Here is a 26146-nt window from a genome sequence, read left to right on the forward strand (position 1 = left end):
AAACAAATCATAGTATGGCATGAAGATGTCATAGTATAGAAAGGAATAAACTTATTTAAAAAAACACAATATAGTAAGGCATAAAAAAGTCATTGTATTCATGACGACATTTTCATGGGATTTTTCAATAGAAATTAAACTTATACTTTGATATACCCACCCCTTTATGTTTACTCCTGCTCGCAACCTGACAATAGACAGATGCCTGAGTTAGCTTGCTGCTTAACGCTAGCTAACATGGTTAACATCAGCTGACATTTTTTTTGGTAATGTTAGGTACCACTGTGACATTCTCACATGATGTGAGCCTCCAGATAGACCCCGCCCTTTTAGTAAATCAAATGCTAGCATGCCTAAATCAGTTATCTTGGAAATATAGTCTCTTGGAGGGCACATTGAAATGATCTAATATGACTCCAAACATTTCACAGTTCACTCAAATATTGGTAGGGACAATTCTGTCCTTCCAAAATATTGAAAGGGACATGTCCCATCCATAAGCAAACCTACGCCCTTGTGAGAAACTGTGAACATACACATCAAGGCCAAAAACTGCTCAGATGTTTCGAGCTAGCAGCATCAAAGAAAGCACTTTATCTTAGTGTCCCAAAAGCAGACGCAGCAAAAGTTTCATAAACCAAATCTCAGACAGGTTATTTGTCATCATTTATTTCATTTTTTGATCAAAAACACTCCAGCAGAATGTTCGATTTGATGATAGAAAATTACAGACATTTGTCTAAATGGAAAAATAGATCTCTCTTGGAATAAAGAATCATTCAATCTTCAGTGTGCAAGAAAAAATAAAAACAGTTTTCCCTTCACCATAAACATTTAAACACACAATACAACAATAGTTCAGAAGCAGCAGATAAAGACAATTGGCAAATCAACAGTCAGACGAAAGTGAGTTTCTTCTATCTCCAGGTTTCTGACAGAGGAATGTACATCAGGTCCTTCTTCCTATTTTGTTTTATTAGTCTGATTTACCTGTGACAAACAGACTTTCAATCACACTGGCCTGCAGAGGGAAGCTGGACTCACTCCAGTTTCTTCTCCTTGATGAGAAGAAATGCTGAAGATTACATGATGAGGCGGCACCTTGGTCTCGTTATTAAACAGTTTCTGACAAGAGTACAGATGATTTCTTTTGACTCAGTCTTTAGTTTTTGTCTGTTCCTCTGAGCGTATCAGATTTAAAAACGGTGATGATAAAATTAGTTGACTTTCAAATTCAGCCAGTTGCAAATGGTAAATCAGTGGATGCACCACCAAGTTCTAACCAGCAGGAGGCAGCACAATCAAGGCACATCAAACAGATAAATGGACCGCTGCATCACTCAACAAATCCGACTTTGCATAGCAAAAAAAGATGAAAGTGGTCTGTAGCTCTCTGTGGTGTAAAAAAAAAAGAAGAAGAAAACAAACGTGTGGTTCCCAACCAGGAAAAAACAACCGAAAACACAAAAAACTGTTGGTGTCTCATTTTTCTGATGAATTATTGGATCATTTTACACCTTTTTTTCAGATGCAACAATTTCAGCAGGTAAAATCAAAGGTTTTGTTACCACAGGCCACATTTGTCCACTAAAGCAAGAGCAAAAGCAAAGCGCAACAAGCATGTTTTCAAGTACTGTTTCCATCTTATGTGCTTCTCAATTTTCAGATGAACACATGTTGTCATAAGTAAACATAATTTAACGAAATTAAAGCCTGTTTAATGAACTCAAAGTCATTGGCAACAAACTTACATTGTGCAGAAACATGTATAACAGAAATAAATGTTGGTCTTTCATAATAAATCACTTCTTTACAGTGTCAAACGTAGTCGTGGCATGTTGATAAAAACAGGCACATCAAGGCTTCACAATCTGACCTTCCTCGTTCATATTTAAATCGACAGACATCATCTTTAAAACCAGATAATGGTTCAGGTTCCCTAATTTTACTGTTACTGTGTTTGTGTGTTCGTTCATCAGGTAGAAACACCCTCCTCTTTTTCTCACAGCGTCAGAACAGTTCGCTAATGCTCCCGAATGATTTCTTGTGGTGAGGAGGGAGAATGAGGGCGCCCTGTCAGAAACACAACGCCACTCCCTCATGCAGCATTTAACAAGTCGATACCCTTCTCTCTCTCCTCCCTCCTTTTATTCTGTCTTTCTCCACACACTTACTAATGTGCTGTTTCAACCAGCTTTAACCCCCAAACCCACCGTTTAAGGCAGCACCTACAGTATATTTCACGTTGACTATTGTACAGTCAGAGAAAATTTGTGTCCAGATAAGATATTTGTTAATTTAATTAAACATAACTCATTCAACCCGAAACTAAACTTTTCTATTTGGATTAACATGTGTAGGCCAGAACACTTAGTCATCATTTCTTCCATGTGACTTAAAGCTCAATGGTAAGGACACCTAGGTGATGGTTATTAATAAATCCCCCACTGAGAGTCTGTCTGCGTGTGTGTGTCTGAAAAGCAGCTGAGGCCTGGGACTGCTCTGCAGAGCACTGCAGTACTCTGAGCAGCAGTTGAATGGGTGAAAGCAGGAGAGAAGGAAGAAGAAGACGAGTAGTACGTTAGGATGCAGCCGTGGAGCACATCAGTCAGCCGAGAGCTGCAGCCACTGAACACTTTCACACAGTTACTGTCAATCTATGACGTTCAGCTCGTCTTTTTTTGGAGCACCACTTCAAACCGTCATTGCTGCATCTACTTCAGTTCAAGGATTTCTTTTCTTTTTCTTCTTCTCTCTTTAGTGCCATTGAAGTGGTCGCTGATTTTAGCCACTGACACACAAGGACAGGAGAAATGCCAGCAACCAATTAAATGAACCCTGTGATTACACAGAGTGCAATGAATAGCTGGATTAACGGCTCAGTATTTTCTTTGAGCTCTAGTAAAGATCTAGAACTAGAAATGAATCCTCCACCGGGAGTGAACGATGGAAACATCATTGTAAATGAATTGTTACTGTTATTATTTAATGCTGCAAATCTCTTCCCAATAAAATAAATTTACCAAAAAAATGTTAAAAATACATGCCACTAGAGGTTCATAAGAAAATGAAAATATTGAAGTGACCCTTTAAATACGTTGAAGTCTCGCTGTTCACATTCATTTCACTGCTGCTTTTAACGAGTTGTTTTAACTTTATATGAGAATAAAATCAAGATATAAAAAACGCAAGATAAAAGAAGTGGAGTGACGGAAATGATTCTGTTGTCAAGTGAAATTAAGGTAACATGGTTGGTTTAGGAAACAAGGTTGACGCTAACGTGATTTTAAGGCAACAGATCTGAAACAGTACTGGTCTGGTGACCAAACAGTGGGACCTTCCCAAACAGCCTTGATGTGAGGTAATAAATTAAATATAAATAGTTACATTTAATGATGTATTACACAATATGCCTTCCTGGGATCATTTTATCTCTGTTGCAGCACAAACTGGAGGTACATGTTCCTCCACATTACTCAGCAACGTGCCGTGGCAGAGTAGATGAGCACCATCCTCTCAGACTCAACTACCAATAACCCTGTGTTTTCAATAAACAGTCACAAAGCCTGATCACCTCTGTTCAAACCAGGGCAATGACTCCACACACTCCACACAAACTGTCTCCATCGTTCCGCAGAGGAGCTGTGAACGCATAAATCCAATCCTTAGCTGTTGCATAAGATGCTGTAATTCAAGCTGGTATGTCAGATTCAGGACAGAGAAGACATGCTCTCCATGCAGCGATAAACAAGATGAGATACTGTAGGCTAAAGATGGTGATGGATTTATTTCCATGGAGGCTAAACACTTCATCATGAGATGATGAAATGTGACTTTGTATGTGTCTGTGTCTGTAAAGTGAGGCTAACACTACTACTACAGTACGCTCAATTGTGGCTATGGAGACACCAAAGTGTTAAATATTAAATCAAGATAGGCATTAAATTGTAAAATCAGCTCATCATTATGAAATTGTATATTTTCTTTTCACACTAACGTACGAGTATTTTGCAGGTCATTTCCACTATTCCAGCAGTTTTCTTGGATTGGCTGGTTGTAAAATGTACATGCATAGCAGATTGCAACCTGTTAATCAAAATAATTTCATTAGAATCTAAATTTAATATAATAAAATGGCCTTAAATGTTTAGTCTGCTGCATACGGAGCCCCTGAGAGATGATTTTTTATTATTTTGATTATTATTATTATTTTATAAGACAATGACTTAAGAAGTTTGTTTTCTTTTTAAGGTAATATCTTTACCATAAATATATATATTATTCAGGGCTTCCGTGGGTTTGTAACAAAGTCTTTGACTGTCAGTCAACACAAACCAGTCAGAGCCTCTTACGTCTTTCTGGGTATTGAGACAGAAGCCACAGTCACATCACTGGTTCTGCCCTGTTTGTCTTGATTGAAAGATAAAGACGGTGTGAAACAATATGTGATCAAAGAACAATTTAAAATAATAATACCTGCAATACATCCTCTTATTGTGAAAAGAAGTGGGATTAAATAACATTTCATATTAATAAGTTTGAAAAATGCATTAGATTTTGTCACAATTTCATAGTTATATTCCATATTTTTTCTGCATTTATTCATATGATTATTCATCCTTATTCATTTATCAAATATTGGACACTTTGGGTCTCCATACACGGCACTTGTTGGCTGTAATATCCCATCGAAACATCACAGCATCTTCTATAAAAACATGGGTGTACCGCTGAAAGCACAACATTGCAGATAAAAGTGAATGAGTCTTACATCCATTGCTTTGCTGCTGTACCTGTTCATTTCTGATTTGAAATGCTAAAATTTGTTTATTAAACGCCATCAGCCTTTAAAAGCAAAGATGAAAGCTGGTGATGTTTGTTCATTAAGTTCATCCAGTGATTAATCTTGTCAAACCTCGGTGCACCTCTGCTTGCACCGGCCCATATTCCACCACTTCTCCATCTACTGTTATTATCCCCTTGGGTGAATACGGCTCCAGCCTGAGTGCCCGCACCTTAGTGTGAACCAGATGTTGACAATTAGTCGCCAGATGTGTGCCTTTCTCCATAGCTAGGAACAGCCTCAGCAGAGCGGTGCGTGATATTCCTGCTCTGACGTAGAAAAGATGGATGACGCCGTCGTCCAAGGTGGCGTCCGGTGCTGCCAGCAGGTCCTCTGCCAGGTGGGACTGGTACATGGCCAGCATGAGGACAAAGTCTTCCTCCTGGACCACCACCCAGTCGCTGGGCAGCGGCTGCTCCAGGGGCAGTAGCAGGGAGTCAGATGGGCCGGGGACAGCTTTGGTGGCGCTTTTGGAAGGCGTGCTCTCTCTCCTCCGCACTTTGAGGGAGTTGTTGGAGTGGCAGGAGTTGTGGAAGGTGTTCTTGCAGGGAGAGTCTCTGGACTGGCGGCACAGCAGAGAGGCTGGACTCAGGGAGGAAGCTTGATAGTTGCAGTGCAGCGTCTTGTTGTTTCTCAAACCTCTCTCGTTGCTGTAGTCCTTGGTGGCGGGCAGGTAAGCCAGCTTGCCCTTGTAGACGCGGAGAGAAGCCAGCCTCACCAGCGTGCCCACAGTGAACCTGGCAGCTCCCACATGACGGTACTTCTCACTCTCTACGTCCACGTCTGCGACGAAGCCCCAGGCCAGAGAGAGGAAGGAGAAGAGACGAGGGCTTGAGGAGAGATGGACGGAGACCAGGTCCATGTGGGACACCAGTCCTTTACAGAGCAGGAAACCACAGCTGACCAGGAGCTCTTCACTGGACACCGGAGAAGCTCTGGAGGAGCAGAGATGAGAGTTAGTCACAACAGGCAGAGCTGGACTCTCGAACACCACAGAGTTCATCTTGTGCTGCCTTCAAGGGCTATCTAAAGTCGCGCTCATATAAATTACACCTGAAAGGTGTTTGAATTGCCTTTTTATCTGTCATTCTCTCTCACTTAAAAGTGCTAAATGTGATTGTTGTAAATTAATTGTGTAATATGTTAAGATGATATGATAATTAATAAATATGTCTGAGAATGTAGCTTCAGTACTAACTAGCACTAGTGTCAAAACTTAATGAATGAAGCTGGTCAGACTGTTTGATGTGTAATGAGAAAGCTTACCCTATTTTAAACTGACGCATGAGTGATTTGACATATTTTGCTAAATGGAAAAAAAAGTGAGTTTCAACCTTCAAACAAAGACAAGTACTTGCATGGCGCGAAAAACAACAGTTGAGAAAACGATCCACCTCATGACACTAGTGGTGAGATCGTTTCCTCAACTGAAAAACAGTGTTGCTTTGGTGCAGGTAATGTCACTGAAGAGTTGTAGCAAAATTTCTGTCACCACACCTGACCCAAGAATGAAAGAGAGAAAGAAAGAAAGAAATTGTGACAACCACAACCAATATTAATAACATGCTTCTGTCCGGACTGCTGCTACAGCGCAGAGCCGCTACGTGCAGCTCTAGTTTTAAAAGGAAACAACAGGCACCACAGAATTACTTCCATCTCATCTCTCATCTCTCATGTCTTTAAATAAGCTATATTGTCCAACCAACAGTCCAAAACCCAAATACATGTAATTTGCAGAAATAAATATAACCAGGTGAAAACAGCAAAGAGCTAATTTTTTCTTTTGCACTTTTTCTTCATAAACAATTAATTGCCTAATCGTTTCAGCCATACACCAGTCCTCTAGGAGCAGATACAGTTAAAAACCTAGCTTCAAAAATAGAAACTGCAAGGTGCACTTAATATTTTTGGGTTAGGAAGTGGGTCAAGGCTCGTGTGTGTGTTTTGGGGAGTGAGCTTTAAGAGGAGTGTTACACAATACCAGAGTAACTGTGACCTTATTGTGTAATCAGAAAAATACAGAGGGGAGAGAGGAGGTAGATGAGAAGGGTGGAGCCCCATGGAGCTATGAAGGGAGACGGATGAGGGTGAAGGGGGTAGGGTGACTCAGGGGGGTGGGTTCAATAAACCAAGAGGCTCGGGGACAAATGTTGGAGGTGGGAGAGAATCAGCTTATGGGCCTTCAGACATGACAGACCAGTCAGACAACAAAGACAACCCCATCTGGGAGAATGGAGACAGAGGTGGAAGGTCATGCTAACACCCCTCATACACACACACACACCCCTCATACACACACACACACCCCTCATACACACACACACACACACACACACACACACACACACACACACACACACACACACACACACACAGATTTGCCTGCTGTTACCACCCAAATCCAATTACAGTGATGACTGGACGTCTCGGTGGAGTTCGCTGGCTGTGGCCCTGCAGTTATTCTACATATTCATCATCCTGAATATATTCACCAGTCTGGACATCCAAACAATCTCATATACATTTCCTCGGATTTGTTTCTGTCTAATCATTGTCTGGCAAGAAGAGAGATATAATAAAACCTACAGCTCGCCTCCACCCACAGTCCAGTGTCTATATCATCACTGGTGGAAAGTAACTAAGTACATTTACTCACTTTACTTAAGTGTTTCCAGTTAATGCTTCTTTATTCTCTTACTCCACTACCTTTATCTGACACTTAGAGAAAATACTTACTTTTAAGATTAACTTTTTATATGAAACAAACACATGATAGGTTTCTGATTTAAGATAAAATCAGTGGTTTCCGACCCGTCTGAATTGAGACCTCTTCCAAAATAGTTTTTTTGTTTATTAAGAGCACCTTGTCAAGTTTCAAATGCCCATGAGATATCTAGGGGTCCACTTAAAAAAGCTTCGCCCCTTTAATGTCACACACAGTTTTATGTAGATACACTGTTCAAGGCCCGAAAAGGTCAAATTATCCAATATAAAAAAAATATATACATAAAATATATATAAATATATAAAAATGTCTGAAAAATGAATATGAATTTGTATAGCAGCATCTCTCTGGAAAGCAAAGGGAATCTTTGCCTTTCATTTGCCTAAATTTGACCACGTTACTGTTTGTATTCACTCCAAACAGCCAGTGTACCAGCTTTTCAGATGTTAGCCGTGAGCTAGCCAGCAAAGGCAGAACCGACCGAACTCAGAACTCATCAGAAACAGTTTTTTTCTTTTATATCCAGGTTCGATGTTTTGCTGAAATTGTAATGATTTTCAACTCAAGAAATGCAATTGCACCGCCTCCAAAATTTGCATCAGGTCCTGTCTGAACACACAGTTTGGGAACCACTCAACTAAAGTACCAAACAGTGTATAAAGTAGTTCAACTGGCTGCATTTCGACCAGCTACCGCAGTAAAATGCTGCTTATACATTGAAGAATTATGTCATTTATAATAACATCTCACTCACAGGGGACTTTTCTGACTGAAGAGTATCTGTACTTTTGATAATTTAAGTCCACTTTGCTGAGAATAGATCTTGTAGTTCAGCAGGATTTTGAATGCAGTACTTTTACTTGTAATGGAGTATTTTTACATTGTTTTACCAGTAGTTTTACTTAAGTGAAGGATCTGAGCACTTCTTCCACCACTTACAGCGCAGCAACAGTTTTGCTCACAAACTAGATAATCTAGATCCTCTCCATGTATTTTAAGCTTTTCATGCAGTGCCTGTAAACCACCAGGGGAGGGAGACTCTCCCTCACATCGAAGTGTCACCTCTGTCACTTCAGAAACCACCAGCATTCAGCCTTGCAGATGATGTTCCAGCTCGTGCTCATTATGTTTGTGTACGGAAACACATTAAACCCTCACTCAGCGAACTTGTTCACTGCATTGCATAATACCAGATACATTCTGGCTGTCACTCGTTTGATCCACGCAGCCTCTGTGAACCCTACATTCAGCTGGGAATAATACCAAATACACTCTGGCCAGGGCCACTGCAGGACAGCCTGCAGCAACCACACAGAGAGAGAGAGAGATGTTTTCTGGATGCCCCGGGAGTGTGAGAGGAGAGTAAACAATACAGAGTCTGGTCTCTTCCTCTCATTGTTGCTGCCGCTCCGGCTGGAAGACCATTGTTTGATGAGAAGCTGATTGGCAGATGCAGTCGAAGGGATGAATGAATGTGGCTCTTTGGTGAAGACAGAACCATCAGTGTGAGATGTTTTCCTTCATTTCATTTTATTGTTCATTTATTCAACTTAGCCTTGATTTAGTCAGGGGTCAAAAATCCCAAACAGATACAAAATGACATAAAAAAATAAATGAAACAACAAAAGGGCAAGATAAAGCTTAAAGCGACCTACAAAGAGTAGGAGCAGCCTAAAGGTTGAGGTTTTTCATTTCCTCGTGACACCAGGTGACTTCAGAGTAGAAAGGGCACAGAACACAGTCGGTAACAGTCTCCACACTGTTAACAAATGTAAAAGCAAATTTATGCAGGGGTCCGTAACCTTTTTTGTACCACAGACTGTCATTTCAACTGTCAGGGTTTCACAGCTGGAAAAAAAGGTCAAACATATGGATGCTATACGACATGCTAAGCCTGAAGAATCTGGTACGAGCTCTCAATCTCATTCTGATTTGTACTCATGTTCACTATGTGACTCATGTGACAGTAACAGCAAAATGGTAATCATGGAGTGATGAGCCTTTAGATCAAAATCACTGTCCTGTTGTGGGCATCACAGGTCGTGAGGAGGAAAGACCAACGTAATTATTGCAGAAAAAGATTATAAGAGCCTAAAAAGTTTGATAATCAATATTCAACTCTTTTTTTCCCAAATCATATTGTTTCCTTGCAGCAGGTTAGCAAATGTCTCATGGCCCTGTACTCGCCAATGGCCCAGACAGTTAAGAGTAACATACGAAGCCAAAGACTTGCTGACTTCATGTATCCTGGTTCAGGGAGTTACTGCAAACTGTTGCATGAATCCCAGAGAAGGTGAGAAAAACTGACAATAATGAAAAACTGTCTGTAATTCTACAGGGTGTTTAACTGAGACTCGCTGGTTTCGTATCGCAACCACTAAAAAGCAACTCTTATGATTAAAATATTGTTTAAACTTTAGATTATCATGAAGGTTAGCCGAGACTACTTATATGAATCTTATTGTTTGGGGAATTTTATGTGTTCATCATTTTATATCTTTTTCACAAAGTAGATGAAGGTGACAGGAAATGAGGCAGAGAGATGTAACAAAGGTCTCATACTGACTTGAACCAGGGTCAAGGCTGTTGTATCAAACCGTAAACCACAAGGACACCCCGATCTTTTTATTGATGACGGACTGTTCACAGTAGTTTTCCACTTTTTTCTGACATTCTATAGACGATGTGATTATTTAATTAATTGAGAAAAAAATCTGCAGATTAAGTGATAACATGATTGTTAGTTGCAGCCCTAATATCAAATATATTGATCTAAAAATCGCCCAATACTTAATATATAGTGCACTATATTTACCCTCTGCCATTTAGTATCCAAAATCTGATGCGAATGTATGAACTGTATAATGCTCTCAAATATATATATATAAATAAACAGTTATGAACAATCCCACAAGTCTGAAATGAGAATTTACTGATCACTATAAAATAAACCACAGACTGCATATAATATAAAGAAAAGTCTATGAGTAAATGAGGCAGCATTAGCTTATCTACCTTTGAATCTCATGAGATCAGATACTGTTCATTCATTCATTTGCTCTCTCCTCCTCTCTTTAAGCCCTTCGGCTTCTTCTCTCTGTTCTTTGTTCTGGTTGAATGATCTCCAAACTCAAATGAGCTAATCATTAATAATTAATACAGATGAGATAAGTGCATTTTACACTGAAGAGCACCAGGGAGCAGAACCGTGTGTGTCTGAGGCTTGGTTATAGTTATATGCTACGTCAGATTTTTTTTAATCAGATGTTAGCCAGTATTTCTGTCTGGAGCTGGAGCAGCAGAAATACCTGTTTTTATAATAGGACAGTTGAGACATTGCACCATCAGTATTACAGGCTCTGCCGAAGTACAACAGACTCAAGGGGATTATGGCCTTTACACACAGCACGTCCTTGTCAGCAAAGCTCCCACTGTACATTCTGCACTGCTTTTACTGACAGCTACATCAGTTTCTTGTGTCTGCTCCAGTCTTTCACAGAGCACAGGTAGCTCTGTCTGACGGGGGACAAGCTGAAAGTTTTGGAGAAAATCCTTGACAACTGTTTGAAACTATGAATCAGTATGTCACCTAACTGGTCAGACTGGTTTCTGTGGAGCTCTGTTGAAGGCGATTCTTGACAGAATAATGATGTTACAATGCAGATGATATTTTTTACAAGTTGATGTTCTCATCTACAATAAATAATTATTTTCGCTATTGATTAATCTGCCGTTTACTTTAGCGAAAATTGTGAAAAGTGCCCCTTATTTCCAGTCCAAATTAAGCAACAAAATTCAGATTTACTATCACGCAGTTTAGTAAACCAGGAACCAGCCACTAATCGATTAATCACTGAAGCTCTTCTCCAGCAAATCTAGTGATGCTTCACCGAGCCAGAGCTGTGTGTGAGCAGCCCTGAGGACACTCAGTATCACAAGCACCCCAACATATTTCCACAGCGCAGGTTAGATCTACACATAACGTGCTGATGTTTGGTTTTATTCATCATTCTGCATGTGGCTCACCCAGAGTAGTGGTGTATGGACGCCGCCAAGGCATTGCCTGATCCACCAGGAAGGATACCCAGCGGGGTCTGGATGGCGTCCTCCCAGTCTGGTCTCTCCAGCAGACCATTTATCACCTGAGAGACACAGAAAATACATCTTTAATTGGGCGGACACATAAAAATACAAATTAATATTTTCTATAAGTGACAGAAGAAACTAGACACAGCAGCAGGGTTGAGTATCGAATCTCAACACTGTTACGGTACAGAAGTGACAACACCTTTTTAATCAGATATCTACTGATTAAAATCATAATTTTGACAGTTTTAGACTCTTGAATTCTGTTTGTATTGACCTCTGAAGAAAATAAACATGCTTTTCTACAAAAATCTTTCATTTAACAAAATAAATCTAAAAGTAAAGTTTTGAAAACCTTTTCTGAATTACAGTTCTGAAAATCAAGTATTAGGCTGCACTAGTATAATAAAGGAACTAATTTTGAATTTACCTCACACTGCAGTCTGAGCAGTGTTCACGGACAATACAACTTTAACCACCCATACCATACTAACAAAGGCTAGTTTATAAATGTAAAACATATCAAACTATTATATTTATATATAGAACTGCATAATTGATCTCTGAAATACCAGATACCATACTGCTCATGTCTGACCAACTGTCTAAAACCCAAAGATATTTAGCCTTCAATTATTAAAAGAGTTGCTGTTTAATTTTCTGTCGATCATCTAGTTTAATCATTGTTTCAGCTCTATTTGTAACCATAACCCTTCAGGTTCATAGTAATGTAAAATTTTCATGAACATATGCAACATAACGTTCATCTTTATATACAACAGCAGGAAACAGACATTTGGTTTAAAATGATGACAGAAGTCTGTAACGTTGACTTCAACTGTTCTGAGCTAAATCCAAACAGTCGTGAGTTTGGATGTGAATATAGTGAACATGTACGCCATGTCTCTCTTTACCTCGTGCAGAAGTCCGTCGCCTGACATAATGACTAAAGCGCTCCACTGAGACAGGTCGGCCTCTTTCACCAGCTCTCGGGCGTGGTTCTGCCGCTCTGCAAAACAGACACGTACACAGAAATGGTGAGTGTGTTCGTATAGGTGTGTCTTTCCTGTCCGAGAAACGAGGGATAAGCGTCTATATTTCTCTCATACTTTTACTAAAAGAGAAATTTGTCCTGTCAGCTTCCTCCCTCATCAGCGAGGTCAGAGGTCATGGTCAGCTCTAATGGAGGTGTGACAGACTGCAGGTGTTAGCTGTTGGCCCCTACTGATGATCCAGTTGTAATACAACCTGTCCTGTGTGTGCCTAAATTAGCAATGAGGTTACACATGACACACATACGTACATCGGATCTAAGTCATGCCATAAAGAAGACATTAAGATCTGAGGTGACAGAATAGTCCTAGTCCTCCATACTTTTAATCTTCTTTCTCTTTTCCCCTTCAGTTGCCAAATTAAAGTATCACCTTGGAGGGGAAAGTTGATATATGGTCTTAAATGAAGCGTCTGTCACACTGCCGATTACATCGGAACAACTAAATTACCCAGGAGCACTTCATCAAATTAATCTGGGGCTGTATAATCTGATGAAGTGGGTCTTTGGTGTCAAGGCCAGGTGCCTCTTTAGGTGGATGACACAAGAGTAACTCCAGAGTCAGGACACCACATGACTTTTAGAGTAATGCTTCATTTAACAGATCTGTAATTTCCCTGAAGTTTCCTGGAGAGAACCTTGTGATTTGGCCCCAAGTATGGAGAGAGTAGAGACAGCCTTTAATTAGTACACTTCAATTATTTAATTCTAATTAATTGCATGCATAAGGTAGAGTCTTTTAGTCAGTGGCAGGTCAGCTGAAGACACAAAAACCTGTCTACAGGCAAGCATAATGAAACAAGCATGAAGAATAAAATATCCAATAATAAAGGAATAATTCATAAATATTAATTTGGGTTTAAATTAAATTGCTTCATCAAGGAAAGACCAGTTTTCCTTATAATTACAGTTCTTTTCAGGAACCTTCCTTGGAATGTATATACCCACAGAATAAAGTGTATAAAGTATCTCGGGGTCTTGTTCACAAAAGAGGGTAGGATGGAGCGAGAGATTGACAGGGGGAACGGTGCGGTGCCAGCAGTAAAGCGGGTGTTGTACCGGACCATTGTGGTGAAGCGGGAGCTGAGCCGGAATGCAAAGCTTTCGATTTACCAGTCGATCTACGTTCAAGAGATTATACATCTCATCTGGCCTGGCTGGAGCTGGAAAATGTTGTTGGGGACATCCAGTCTGCGATGCTTAACCTGCTGCCACTGTGACCTGACCCCGGATAAGCAGCAGAAAATGGATTGATGGATAGAAATTTACTGAAGCCAATACACTTTTGTTATTTTGTGGGTAGTAATAAAATCTGTAACTGCTGACCACTGTCTGTGTGGAGATACTGGCAGTGAGAGTGCAGAATATCATTTTAATAGTAATTTCCAGTCTAGTAGTGAAGTTTGGAGAAATTACAATGTTCATGTTTTTATTGGTGGATGCCCTAAAAACTCCTTAAGGATGTCTGAGGGACAAAAGATCACACTTTCAAAAAACAAACTTAATCTGTTTTCCTCTCAATTCTTCGAGTTTTAGACAGAGGTGGAAAAAGTACAGAAATTTTGTATTCAAGTAAAAGTACCAATACTTTGATGAAATATTACTCAAGTAAAAGTAAAAAGTAGTTCATTTGAAATGTACTTTAAGTAAAAGTTACTTAGTTACTTTCTTTGTGTGGGGTGTGAGGGTAGTAAAAATAGGACAAGGGGTCAGAAATCCAAAACTATTTTGTTTTTAATTAAAGAACAAGTGTAACAAATGTAAGTGCAAAAACAAAAACTTCACAACAACTGAACTTCTTGTTCAGTTTAAGTAGCAACTTAAAGTTAGTTGTTTTGTAAAGTTAGTCACTGTTGGTTCTGGCGCGTATTTTTCCCCTGTAGGTTGAATTGTTATTTTTACTCAGTAACGGATAGGATTTATAAAGTAACTAAGTACAATACTTGAGTAAAAACGTACTCAAGTAAAATACAAAATACCGATTTTAAATTGTACTTAAAAAATACAAAATACACAAAAAAAGTATTCAATACAGTAACGTGAGTAAATGTATTTCGTTACTTTCCACCTCTGGTTTTAGAGCTGGTGAGTTTAAACAAGAGCTCGACCAGATATTCAGATATTTTATTAATTATTTGAGTTAGTGATGAGCTGCCACTTGATGTGAGTTTTTGTGCTTGCACCACGTGGAAACTTTGTGCAGTGTCACTGTACAGCTATATGCACAGTTGTAAATGTAATCAAACACTATAAAGTTGAAGAAAACAGATTCACCGATGAATCCAGTTCTACATACTGACTTCAGTTCTGTTTTCTATCTTGACCCTTCAGCTCAGTTTAAACTGGTTCATCATGTGGACATTTATCAAACTAACTTTGACTAAACTCACTCACTGTCACTTATCATATCTTAACATATTTTTGGATTTTCTTGCACCAGCCACGTTTTTTCTCTGGAATCAGGTTTTTGAATATTCATGTTTAGTGTTTACCTATGGAGGGATGTATCTCTCTCTCTCTCTGTCTCTGACTACTTCTCAATGTCTGCGTCCTCTGCCTGAAGGTTAAAGGACAGCAGGAGGGCTGTGAGGTGTGAAGAAAAGCCAGTCGAGTGCACCGAACCGTCACAGCTTCAGTCACAACTCTCCTCTGTTTTTCCCGCTGAGGTTCAGTAAAACTTGCCTCATACCATTCGTTCCTCAATATCCTTCTTGCATTTCTTTCACTTTTTAAAACAAACAGATTTTATTTCGTGTGCTTTTCTCTCTGTTTTTGTTGTTGAGAGAAGCACACAAGGCAGGGCGGCATGTTTTGTTGGTAAAAAATAAAAACAGACATGGAGGCGATGGAGGATATGAACGAGACAAAACACAGAGAATGTATGAGACTGAGAAAACAGATCATAGTGTGATGGAGCGATGGTTGTGAAGCTGTTGCAAGTGGATTTTTAGAAACGTCTGCTACAGCAACAGTTAATACTATAAACCTACACACAAAGATACAGCAGACCTGCCGTAAGGAAGCCATTAACTAGGTTACTAATCAATATCTGGTGTAGAAGCTGAGACTCTAATAATCCCCAAATCACACAAAACTCACAAAGGGTCTACTCCTCAACCAGTATGTTTCTTCTGTATCTGTATTTGTATCTCTCTCTCTCTATCAACAATTCCATGTCTTGAAACTGGACCAGTTTTTTTATGTATCCGTGTTTTCCCTCATTACATTAAAACATTTAGGATGACGTCTGCAGGACAATGTTTATATCTAACACTTTTAAAGTGTCAAAACAAGACTTGTGGTATTTAGAACAATTTTACTGTCAGTCTGATGATAGAGTTGATCTTTAGGGAACAGTTCAACATTTTAGGAGATGCCTGCATTTGCTGCCTTGCTGAGAGTTAGATGAGAAGATGGAGACCACTCTAATGTCTGTAAACTAAATATATATACATATGTATATTTGTGTTAGCCTGGCTCTGTCCATAGGAAACAAACCCCACCTACAAGCACATCTAAGGCTCCCTACAGGTTTATCTCATTTGTTTAATCTGTACAAAAAAAAGTGTAAAATGAGAGTTGTTTGAGGACTTTTATAGGTATGTTTGGAGTTTTTGAGACTGCTTTTCTTTCTCCTTGCACCTTGCAAGCAGGTGCTGTAGTGCCAGACCAACATTTGATATTACACACTTTAATTTAGCTGCTAGATCCAACAGTACAGTGTATATTACAAGTAGTATTTCATTACTGTTTATTATATAAATTATATTGAAAGTTTCTAAAGTTTCTTTTCAAGGCCCACAAATACATTTTCATCTTTTCCAGACTTTGCTGACCTGTGGGCTGCAGGGACCTGAAAATAAGCTCTCCACTTTTATGTCTCTTCCGTGTAACTACTTTGTTTAGTCCTTAAATGCTGCCATTGTGTTAATGTCTTAACCAAGAAGAACGGTCATGTTACACCGTTGCCCCCGCCACTCCTCTAGAGAGGGATCTGATTTCTTGGTCTTTCTTCTTACCTTACCTTCCCTAAACTCTGCAGAATAAAGGAATCGATTCCTCCTTATCAGTCCTGTCACATCACGTTCCCTTATCTATGCAGAGGCTGTACACCAAAAAGGATTGAGGGGCTCAAATCAGCAACAAAGCAGGGACACTGCAGTGTGGAGGGAGGAGAGCAGATTTAGTATGCAACTCCCCTCGTCAGTTAGATTGATGATGGCAAAACGGAGCAATGTTGGAAAACAAATATCAGGGATGTAGGGATGAAGGCAAGTCACACTGCAGAGCAGAGGAGAGGAGTACTTTTGTCCAGCTGAGTTTCTCCCTGTGGGTAGAAGCAGTGGACTCTGACTAACTCATTACAGTCATCTGCTTCATTACTGGCCTCTGGTCACAGCTACAGGACTTTGGTGTTTTCAAAATGTCCTCAGAAGGATGCAGAGATGACTAACCCTCACTAGCGTCCAATATATACATAAATGACAGGAAAGAGTGTGTTTCTTTCTTCTTCATGGGGATCAGTAAACCTACAGATCAGTGTTAGGCTCATGATACTTGCTTTATATCAAAACGTATGATTAAACTATTGTTCGGTTTGTCTACTACACTTTATTACACTCGCCTAAATACTCTGTATATACCTGGAGGATTTAAAGTACAATCAATTCATTGTTAAAGTCATTTTATTTAGCAAAAATACAATGTTTTTTATTGCTGCAGTGGAGGGATGGAAACACAAAGAAGGATGAAAGGCGAGTATGGGCAGGAGGAATCACAGCCCCCTCTTTCATCATTTTAAATGTTTCATTAGCTTCTAGTCAAGGTAAGACAATTTTATTTATATATCACTAAATTTTAACAGAAGTTATTCTCAGGGCACTTCTCACATAGAGCAGGTCTAGACCATACTCTTTAAAATATTATGCACAGAGACACAACATTTCCCCATGAGCAAGCACTTGGTGACAGTGGAAAGAAAAACTTCCTTTTAACACTTTGATCAGAAACCGGCTCTGAGTGGGTAGGTGGCTGTCTGCCTCGACCGGTTCCTTTACACCGTTACAGGTTAAGTGCACGTAAGGTAAGAAGAAGCTCTGTCCTCCTGCTGACCTTGTATCATCCCATTAAAGGCAGCTGCAGACGAATCTCCACCCTGCTGTCACACACATGCTGACTGCAGCTCTCTTCAAGCAGCACAGTCTAGTAGCTGCAGTACTGATCCACCAACATGACAGAAGTTGATGACAGTTAAACAGCACTGCCTTATTAAATACGTGTAGGTGTGTGTGTGTGTGTTGTAATACAGCAGGAAACACTATAAACACTGTGACAGCTTACTCAGCTGCCTGGAGGTGCCTGAGGGCGTGGCCACAATGATGCACACAAAAATTTGCCCACACACACACACACACACACACACACACACACACACAGACACACACACACACACACACACACACACACACACACACACACACACACACACACACACACACACACACACACAACCTTGCAGTCTCTCTCACACACACACACAACAGGGAGTGCCTGAGGTGTGACCCTTACACTGCATTACACTGTGATCTGTGATGACTTTTGCTGGTGAGATTTTCTTTGTTTGGACAGAATTTTTCTCTGAAAAGCCTTTTTAACCATCTGTGTCACCATCTCTAACTGTAGCTCAGTCCTTCCCAAAGCTTAAATATCTTCTATATATTGTATCTCAGAATGACTTGTCCATCAACATGAATATCTGATGCAATTAAACAAATTTAGACTGGTTGGGTTTGGCAAGTTTGCATAGGCTAAGTGGTTTTATTATAGCAAAATATGTCAAAATAGCAAAACACATCATCGCCGCAGTGTGCAAAAGGTGGCCATACAAACTTGCGCTCGTTTATACCATCTCATTCACCATCCCAACAACAGAGAAATGTAGTCTTACTCCAGTCTTAATATGTCTACTCTAACAGTCCCTTCTTGAATCTTATAACATTCATGCCACTCTGCATAATCCAAAAATCGCCACCGAATGAGGTCTAGTTTCACTGCACTGACTTAATACGTGTGACTGAGGTTATATTTTTTTCCCGGAGTACAGTAATAGAAACACGCCTCATCACATATCCAGAGAGACTCCAGTAGGTTGTGTTGATGGCTGCAGGCGCTGAGAGACACGTCCTGTTCTGACACTGCCCTCGGCCAAGCCTGAACTCTGGAAATATCTGCTAACAAGAGCTTAAACATGGCCAATGTTTTACAGTCTGAGAGTGGAAAAAGTACCTATAATCAAGATATGGTTAAACCTTAGAAAGTATATTTACACCGAGTGGCAATTATATGAAGTGGTAACAACCACATTAAACAAGCAAATCCTGGAAATGATGATACTTTTGGGTCACAGAGTGGTGGTGGAAAGACTCGTCACATTTCACAAACCCTGTGCCTATATGAACAGGGAGGTGCTGCTAAAACCCGTAAGTGATTTGCTTTTTATAAGCTGCATTGGAAAAGATTTTATCTGGAAAATTAACAAGAAATGCATCTGTCACTAGGGATGAGATCATGAGAACTGATACTTCAGCACCAAGTTGATGCTACAATTTTGAAAATCTGACAGTACTTGTTTTTCTTCAGTACCATTAATACGTAGGTACTTGAGATGTAATTCGTCCAGGACTGACGAGGGCAGTGTAATAACCCTACAGAAGTCCTAGTCAGACATCAAACTTGAAGAGAGGAAGAAGGGAGCCACAGTAATCAATAACAACAACACATGGAATGGGAGCAAGTACAGGTGCAGCGACAGGTCTGCTGCGACTTAAAAAAAAATATATATATATATATATGGCAAGACTAGTGTAGGGAGACACTTTGTATTTGATGCAGATCATCAAGGACAAGTTACAAACGACCAAAAGCCAGTATTCAAACGGTGCCATAGAGCATTTCAAATGAAAGCAGGAAAGCTTATCCAAGCAGCTCAACAACAGACATCCAGATCTCTACACAGAATTCAGAGTGAGTGAGTTTGATATGTTTAACTTTTTTATTAACAACATGTCGTTAAATGTTCATGTCCTGAAATGTTTCCGTTATTGTTTGTGAGTTGCAACAGCTGGTATCTGTTGTAGCAACGCTCCACACACAATGTTCACAAAGACCAACATTAGCTTGTTAGGCTAATATAGCAACAGCTCATAACGTGAGCTGGGAGCTCATATTATTAGTTGGCTACTGTCATCACTGTTCAGTCAGAATATAGCACCGACTCAATTTAAACTACTGCTTGCACACTGACTATATGGAGGTGTGTGCATGTGTATTCGTATGTACACGTGTGTGTGTGTTAAAACATTTGTCAGGCAGAAATTTATTATTACTGGAGAATTGAAGCTTTCCCCTTGCAGGTGAAACATGAAGCAGTCGTATTAGACCCTGCAAAGACATGATCAATTATCCATCTCTCTTGAAATGGTGTGTGCTCGAGGTCGGCCTATTTTTTTTTTTTTTTAGGTTAAGAAAGAGATGTTTTGCTACCAGGTGCGCAATGGGAAATCTGTGTGCTGTTGGTCATAGCTGAAGGGCTCATTTTGGCAAGTTATGCACAGCTGTTAGATGCTAAATGTGAAATACAGAGGCAGAGATTATGCTCTGATCCTGCAGCCTTGCTAGAAACTAAATGGCCTTCAAAATCTAAATGAGAAAAAAAACAACTAAAAAAGATCTAACAATTCGTGGGAGGCCTTCTAAAGTTGTCTCGTGGGCCATATTTGGCCCTCGGGCCAGCAGTTTGAGACCACTGCTGTAGATTCAACTACACCCACAGGAAGTAACTTTTATTTTTTCAGCGAAATCAAAACATCACAGAAAGAGAGCAGAAGTGAGTAAAATGTAAATTTCACAGAGCAACCAGAGCTGTACAGACGTGTCCCGTGTCAAACGTCTTGTATAACTTTGTTGTCCCGTTCCAGTGAGGTTTCCTGTGTTCCTCTTCAACAGGATACTTTGATAATTTTTTAAAAAGGCTTTGTTTCCTCAGGTTGTAGGATCTAGGCTGTTTCCAAGATCCTTGTCCTCTTCTTGCCCTCTGAGCTAGAGTTACAATAATTGTCTTAACATCCTCACATTGGCCATGACACAGAAAGCAGCTCCAACACAGTATGGGCCTTGTTAAAAGAGCCACGGGATTTTTTTTTAAGAGAGCACATGGTTTGTTGTCATAAAAAAAGAATAAAAGATAGAGAGAAGAAGATAGAAAAAAAAGGAGCAGCACAGAGAGGTTGTTCGAGGGGATATCTGTCTCTTCTAAACATTTGTCATTTGTATTTAGCAGATGAGTCTGAGCACGAGAGGACGACGAGCATGTTGCTGACGTTTAAATCAATACGAGGCTGCCCGGGAGCAATCAGTGTGTCATCTTAACTAACACATAGACACGTGCAGAAGCTCACTAACGAGCACAGAAACACACACTCTCTCTCTCTCTCTGCATTGGACCCCCTTAGCCGAGCAGTCATCCTTCCTCTATCCTCCACCCCTGGCGGTGCCCACAGCTGCCACAGCCCAAGACCCAATAATGAGTCTGTCTACTTCTGTTAGCATCCACATACAGAGACTTCCGTACGGCTCACACAGATGCCAGTGATTCTCAAGAGCAGATGGACATGCTGCTTTGCAACTGTTTTGGCCAGACGTGTTATTATAAAACACATTTTCTCTTGTTACGGAGAGTCGCAATTGGCGTTCGCTAAAACCCTCAAACAGCGAACTCTGGAATCGTAGTTTAGCAACTGCTGCACATGTGACCTTACTGTAGTATGAGACTTTAGAGGGATCTTTTATCGCCTTTCAGAAACTGGAAATACTCTACAGTAAATTAGCATCTAGCTAACTAGCTAACTTCTTCTAGCATAGCATAGCATTACATCCAGAGCCAAGAGTTAGCACAGTGTTAGCTGTTTGGGTTATTATGTGCTGTTACAGGTGCTGTTAGAAAAAGCTACGTTCACGACTGACACGTTCACGACTGACACGGTGTAACATCAGCATCAGATGCTAATATACCAGTGTTTAGGACAGCATGAGCAGCTTTGTCCTGCTCTTCATGGGATTTAGAGAAGTCGATATACTGTTGTTAAACTCATTGATTCATCTCATCCTTAAAGACTTATTTAAAATAAAATATATTATTAACAACTTATAACAATAGAGCTGCCTAAGTAACCCATTATTGTCTTAAAGTGGTGGAATATAACTAAGTAAATTTGATCAAATTGTGAACTTAAGTCTATTTTATTCTACTTTATACTTCTATTCTGCTACATTTCAGAGGGAGGTATTGTACTTTTTACTCAATTTCATTTATTTTACAGCTACAGTTACTAGTTACTTGGCATATTAAGAGTTTACTTAAAAAAGACATTCGGTAAATCAGTGTCTTAAGCACTTAAAATTTGCTTTACCTCTAAACATTAAAATACAGCTTACATGTTCATATATCAGTATATAAAATGTAATAATATACAGTAACGAGTGGCTATGTATTGTATTATATGTATATGGTATTGCTTCTTTTACCTGTATTAACTAAAGGATCTGAATACTTCTTCCAACATGATGTATTTCAGTAGGCCTACTACACATTTGTTTGGTGTATGTTTTGACAGTTGTCATTATAGCAAGTGAAATCAAAGTTATTTCAAATCAACAACCCTTTGTTTAAAAACCTACCAATTGCTGCTGTTTAGGAAATCAGTTTGTGTTTGTGTTTGTTATTGTTCCACTTCAGGTGGGTGATACAGCTTCAACATGTCACCAGGAGTTAATTTGGATAAAAGGACAGTCTACAACATCTAAATCTGGACGGCTCCTTCCTAATGCCATTTTCTTTTATCTCACTCTCATGGTTCACTGCATTATTCAGACTGCTAAATGTTTTAAATGCAATATGCAGTAATAAGTAAAACTGTGTCGTATTGAAAACCAATCATATTGGAGCTGCACTGGGAAACAGATGAAGAGACATCATATACAGATATGCATTAATCAATCAAATATGAGCAGTGCAATCTGCACTCATTAAAGGCAGAAAAGCTCATGTGGGTGCAGGTTTCCAGCAATTTAAAATCTTGTTTTATGTTTGCTCATTTAATCTGCTTTACACAGTTTGACAGCAGCTACCACCTCTCCATCTGTCCCCTTGTACAGTGTGTTTCATCAGGTAAACTCTCTCGCAGAGATTTTTTATTCATTCATTAATGAGTCAATTTGATTTTTAACTGTAAAAGTCTCACACTAAATACTGTTCAGGATTATTCAGACTCTCTAATCCAAGCAGCCGTGTGTTGTACTAAATGTTTACTGCAGAGCAAACATGTTTCAGTGCCATGTACAAGGAGTTTATACCTTGTAACTAATGGTTAATTAATGGTTTAGTTACGTGTTACAGGTGAGGTACCAAACAACAACTTTTGGGTTGCAAGATTGTGAAAAATCATTTTGGAATCATCCCTTTTCTTACCGTTAATAACCATTAATAGTAACGCCTGATAACCATTAACTAACTAAGATGTAAAGGCAGACAGAAAATAGCAGCTAGAGGAGGATTTTTTTTACAACCTGAAACCTAAAATGTCTTATTAATGGCTTATAACTGATCTATACAGCATTACTAAATCATTAACCATTTATAAACTCATTAGTTATTACAACCTATAAACCCTTCTTAGAAGGAGGTACCAACTTTTCAAAAGATCAACAATGAACTGCGTAGCTTCATTCTGGTCACTGTCTGCCCAGATACTGCAAACTCAAAATATATTTTCTAGTGACGTAAGTCGGAAGGTTTTGGTTGTAACCTGCCAAACCCCATCAAAATGATATAATAATGTGCACTATTAATTAAAAACATTACAGATTTCAGCTTTAACACAGCTCCTGTATTGAATTTCAATTGAATTATGTAAATTAAATGTATTATTTTACTGTGGATCTTAATTAGGATTGTTGGGGAGTTACTGAACTGCATGGAAACTGAAAAAGTTTAAGATTCTTCTACTGAGACATTATTCAGGGCGTAAAACATTTGGGAGAGATAACGGTGAAAGGTTTATTTTAGAAGTCTATCAGTCAGAGAGATCGTCTATGGTCATGCTCTTTCACAGATCTAGATTTGAGGATTAAATCTATTCTCCAGGATTAACTTGTCAAAAAGTTCATCTTGGAAATCACAAAAAACTCGATCTTTTGTGTGTGTTTTCCACATTTTCAGCACAGTTAGAGGAGTTAGAGGATTTCTCATGCGTCCCTGCCTTCCTCACTGTGATTCTCTCTCTCTCTGTCTGCCCTCTTTTCTCTGTTTGCGCATTTCCCACTGTGATGAAAGCCATATTTTCTCTCTGTTATCTGACACTGCACTGATTTATGAACAAAGCCAGACAGAGGATGAAAATCAAAAACAGAAGACAAGGAAAGAAGAAAACTCCCCCCGAATAACTGATATTATCAAGCTTACATTGCATCTGCTGATCAGTTATTTCCAGTGCATTCGGAAAGTGTTCAGACCCCTTCAATCTCTTCACTTTTTTTATGTTTGCAGCCTTATGCTCAAATTTAAAAAATCCCTCATGGATCTAACTTAATACACCATAATGACAAAGCAAAAACAGAATTTTTGAATTTTTTGCAAATGTATTAAAAAGGAAAAACTAAAAATATCATGTTGACATAAGTATTCAGACACTTTGCCATGACATTCAGCTCAAGTGTCTCCAATTTCTCATGATCATGTTTGAGATGTTTCTACGCCTTGATTGGAGTCCGCCTGTGGTATATTCAGCTGATTGGACATGATTACTTATGTCAATGTCATTTCAGTTTTTCCTTTTTAAAAAATTTGCAGGAAAAAACAAACCTGTTACTTTGTCATTGAGTCCAGACTGATGAGGGAAATAGTGATTTTTTTTTCTTATTTTAGCATAAAGCTGCAACATGACAACATGTGAAAAAATGTACCACTCTGAATGCACCGTATCTGTCCCGATACGGCATGGATGAGTGAGTGTGACCAGCACTGCACTGTGTAATCATAACTACGTATGTATGTAGATTACAGTGATGACTATGAACACATCAACACGCAAGATTATATCAAAACAAATCATGGCAAATGGGGATTTTGTGTAAATGTGTGTGTTTATTGTGGATGTGTCTATATCCATATGTGTGTCCTACTGTGTGTACACATATTTATTACATAACATCTCTACATGCATATGGGTCAGATGCAGCTGATCAGCATAATGATGGTGACAGCAGGAAAACATGAAGAGGATTTAAACTAGAGGAGGGATACTGTGATACAGTGAGCAAAAATCTGTGGGACATGAAGGGAGCTGTTGCTGTTGTTGTTATCATGGCCTTTGCTGAGCTGTGTGTTTGATTGTGTGTGAGGCTGTTTGTATGATCATTCAATGCAAGAGATATTACAAGTGGGAAGATTTGTGAAAGCTGAATGTCCGTGAGACCTTGACAATAAAAGAAGCGAAAAACGTGTTTTGTTCTGTGCGTGAGGGTGTGATATGTGGGATCCATAATGTGTCTATTCTGGGTGTATTCTGGGTGTGAGTCAGTGCATGTGCAAACATCTATTAATTTTGTTGGGCAATCAAGCAACTCAATCAACAAAACCAGAAATTAACAATGCCCAGGAAAATTACATCGTCTTATTGACCAGTTTCTTTCCACCCTGTGATGCAAGGAGGGACATCTGGGCATGTTTGTCTGGATTGATATTGATTATCCTGCAGACCACACACTCATGATCAGATGATCCCTTCATTGTTAAAAACAAATCCCTGGGTTACACCTAAACTGTGGGTGTAAACATTCATCACACTTTACAGGCGAACTTTCAGGTTCAAATTTGAGACGACATAATTGTCATAGTCGTGCACATTTGTGCAATGATGGATTATTAGCAAAATTACTTTAAGTTTTATCTCAAAATGAACAGGTTTAGCTAATCTTACTTTAACACACAACAATTTGATTCTTTCCTTTGCATGTTGTGCACAACTCTGCAATAATGGCGTGCAATAATGTGGATATTCTCAGGCTGTATATCTGTGTGTGGAGTGGACTTGTGCCTTCAACTCACCAGTGATGACCAGAGTGTGTGGGACACCGGCCTCGTTGAGCATGCGTTGAATGTGGTTGTTGTACAGGGTGAGCGCCTGTCCTTTCCCGCTCTGTGGATTCACTAGCAGCATCATCCGACATGGCCGAGACAACTCGCCCATCAACACGCCTGCGGAGGAGAGAAAAGAAAAGGCACATAAATGCAGTTATACTGTAAAGTCTTACACTGAAATGAGTGGTATGCTGCAGACAGAAGAGTTTCAAGATGGACTCGTTATCATTATTATTACACTGCAAA

At 39.4% G+C, this 26146-nt stretch overlaps 1 protein-coding gene across 1 annotated transcript in view; it reads right to left on the minus strand.

Moving 5' to 3' along the window:
- Positions 1–653: 653 nt before the first annotated feature.
- LOC111659689 (sphingosine kinase 1) overlaps positions 654–26146 on the minus strand; it is a 42259-nt gene continuing 16766 nt past the window's right edge. The window contains exons 2-5 of the mRNA XM_023412691.2: positions 25868–26017; positions 12569–12663; positions 11595–11710; positions 654–5778 (exon numbers count right to left, since the gene is read on the minus strand). Coding sequence (XP_023268459.1) covers positions 4890–5778; positions 11595–11710; positions 12569–12663; positions 25868–26017 — 1250 coding nt within the window. The 3' untranslated portion in view covers positions 654–4889. The remainder of the gene's footprint in view (positions 5779–11594; positions 11711–12568; positions 12664–25867; positions 26018–26146) is intronic.

The sequence above is a fragment of the Seriola lalandi genome, unplaced genomic scaffold (assembly GCF_002814215.2).
Source record: "Seriola lalandi dorsalis isolate HSWRI2012SDOR001 ecotype SW California unplaced genomic scaffold, Sedor1 jcf7180002054486, whole genome shotgun sequence".
In the NCBI taxonomy this organism is placed as follows: Eukaryota; Metazoa; Chordata; class Actinopteri; order Carangiformes; family Carangidae; genus Seriola; species Seriola lalandi.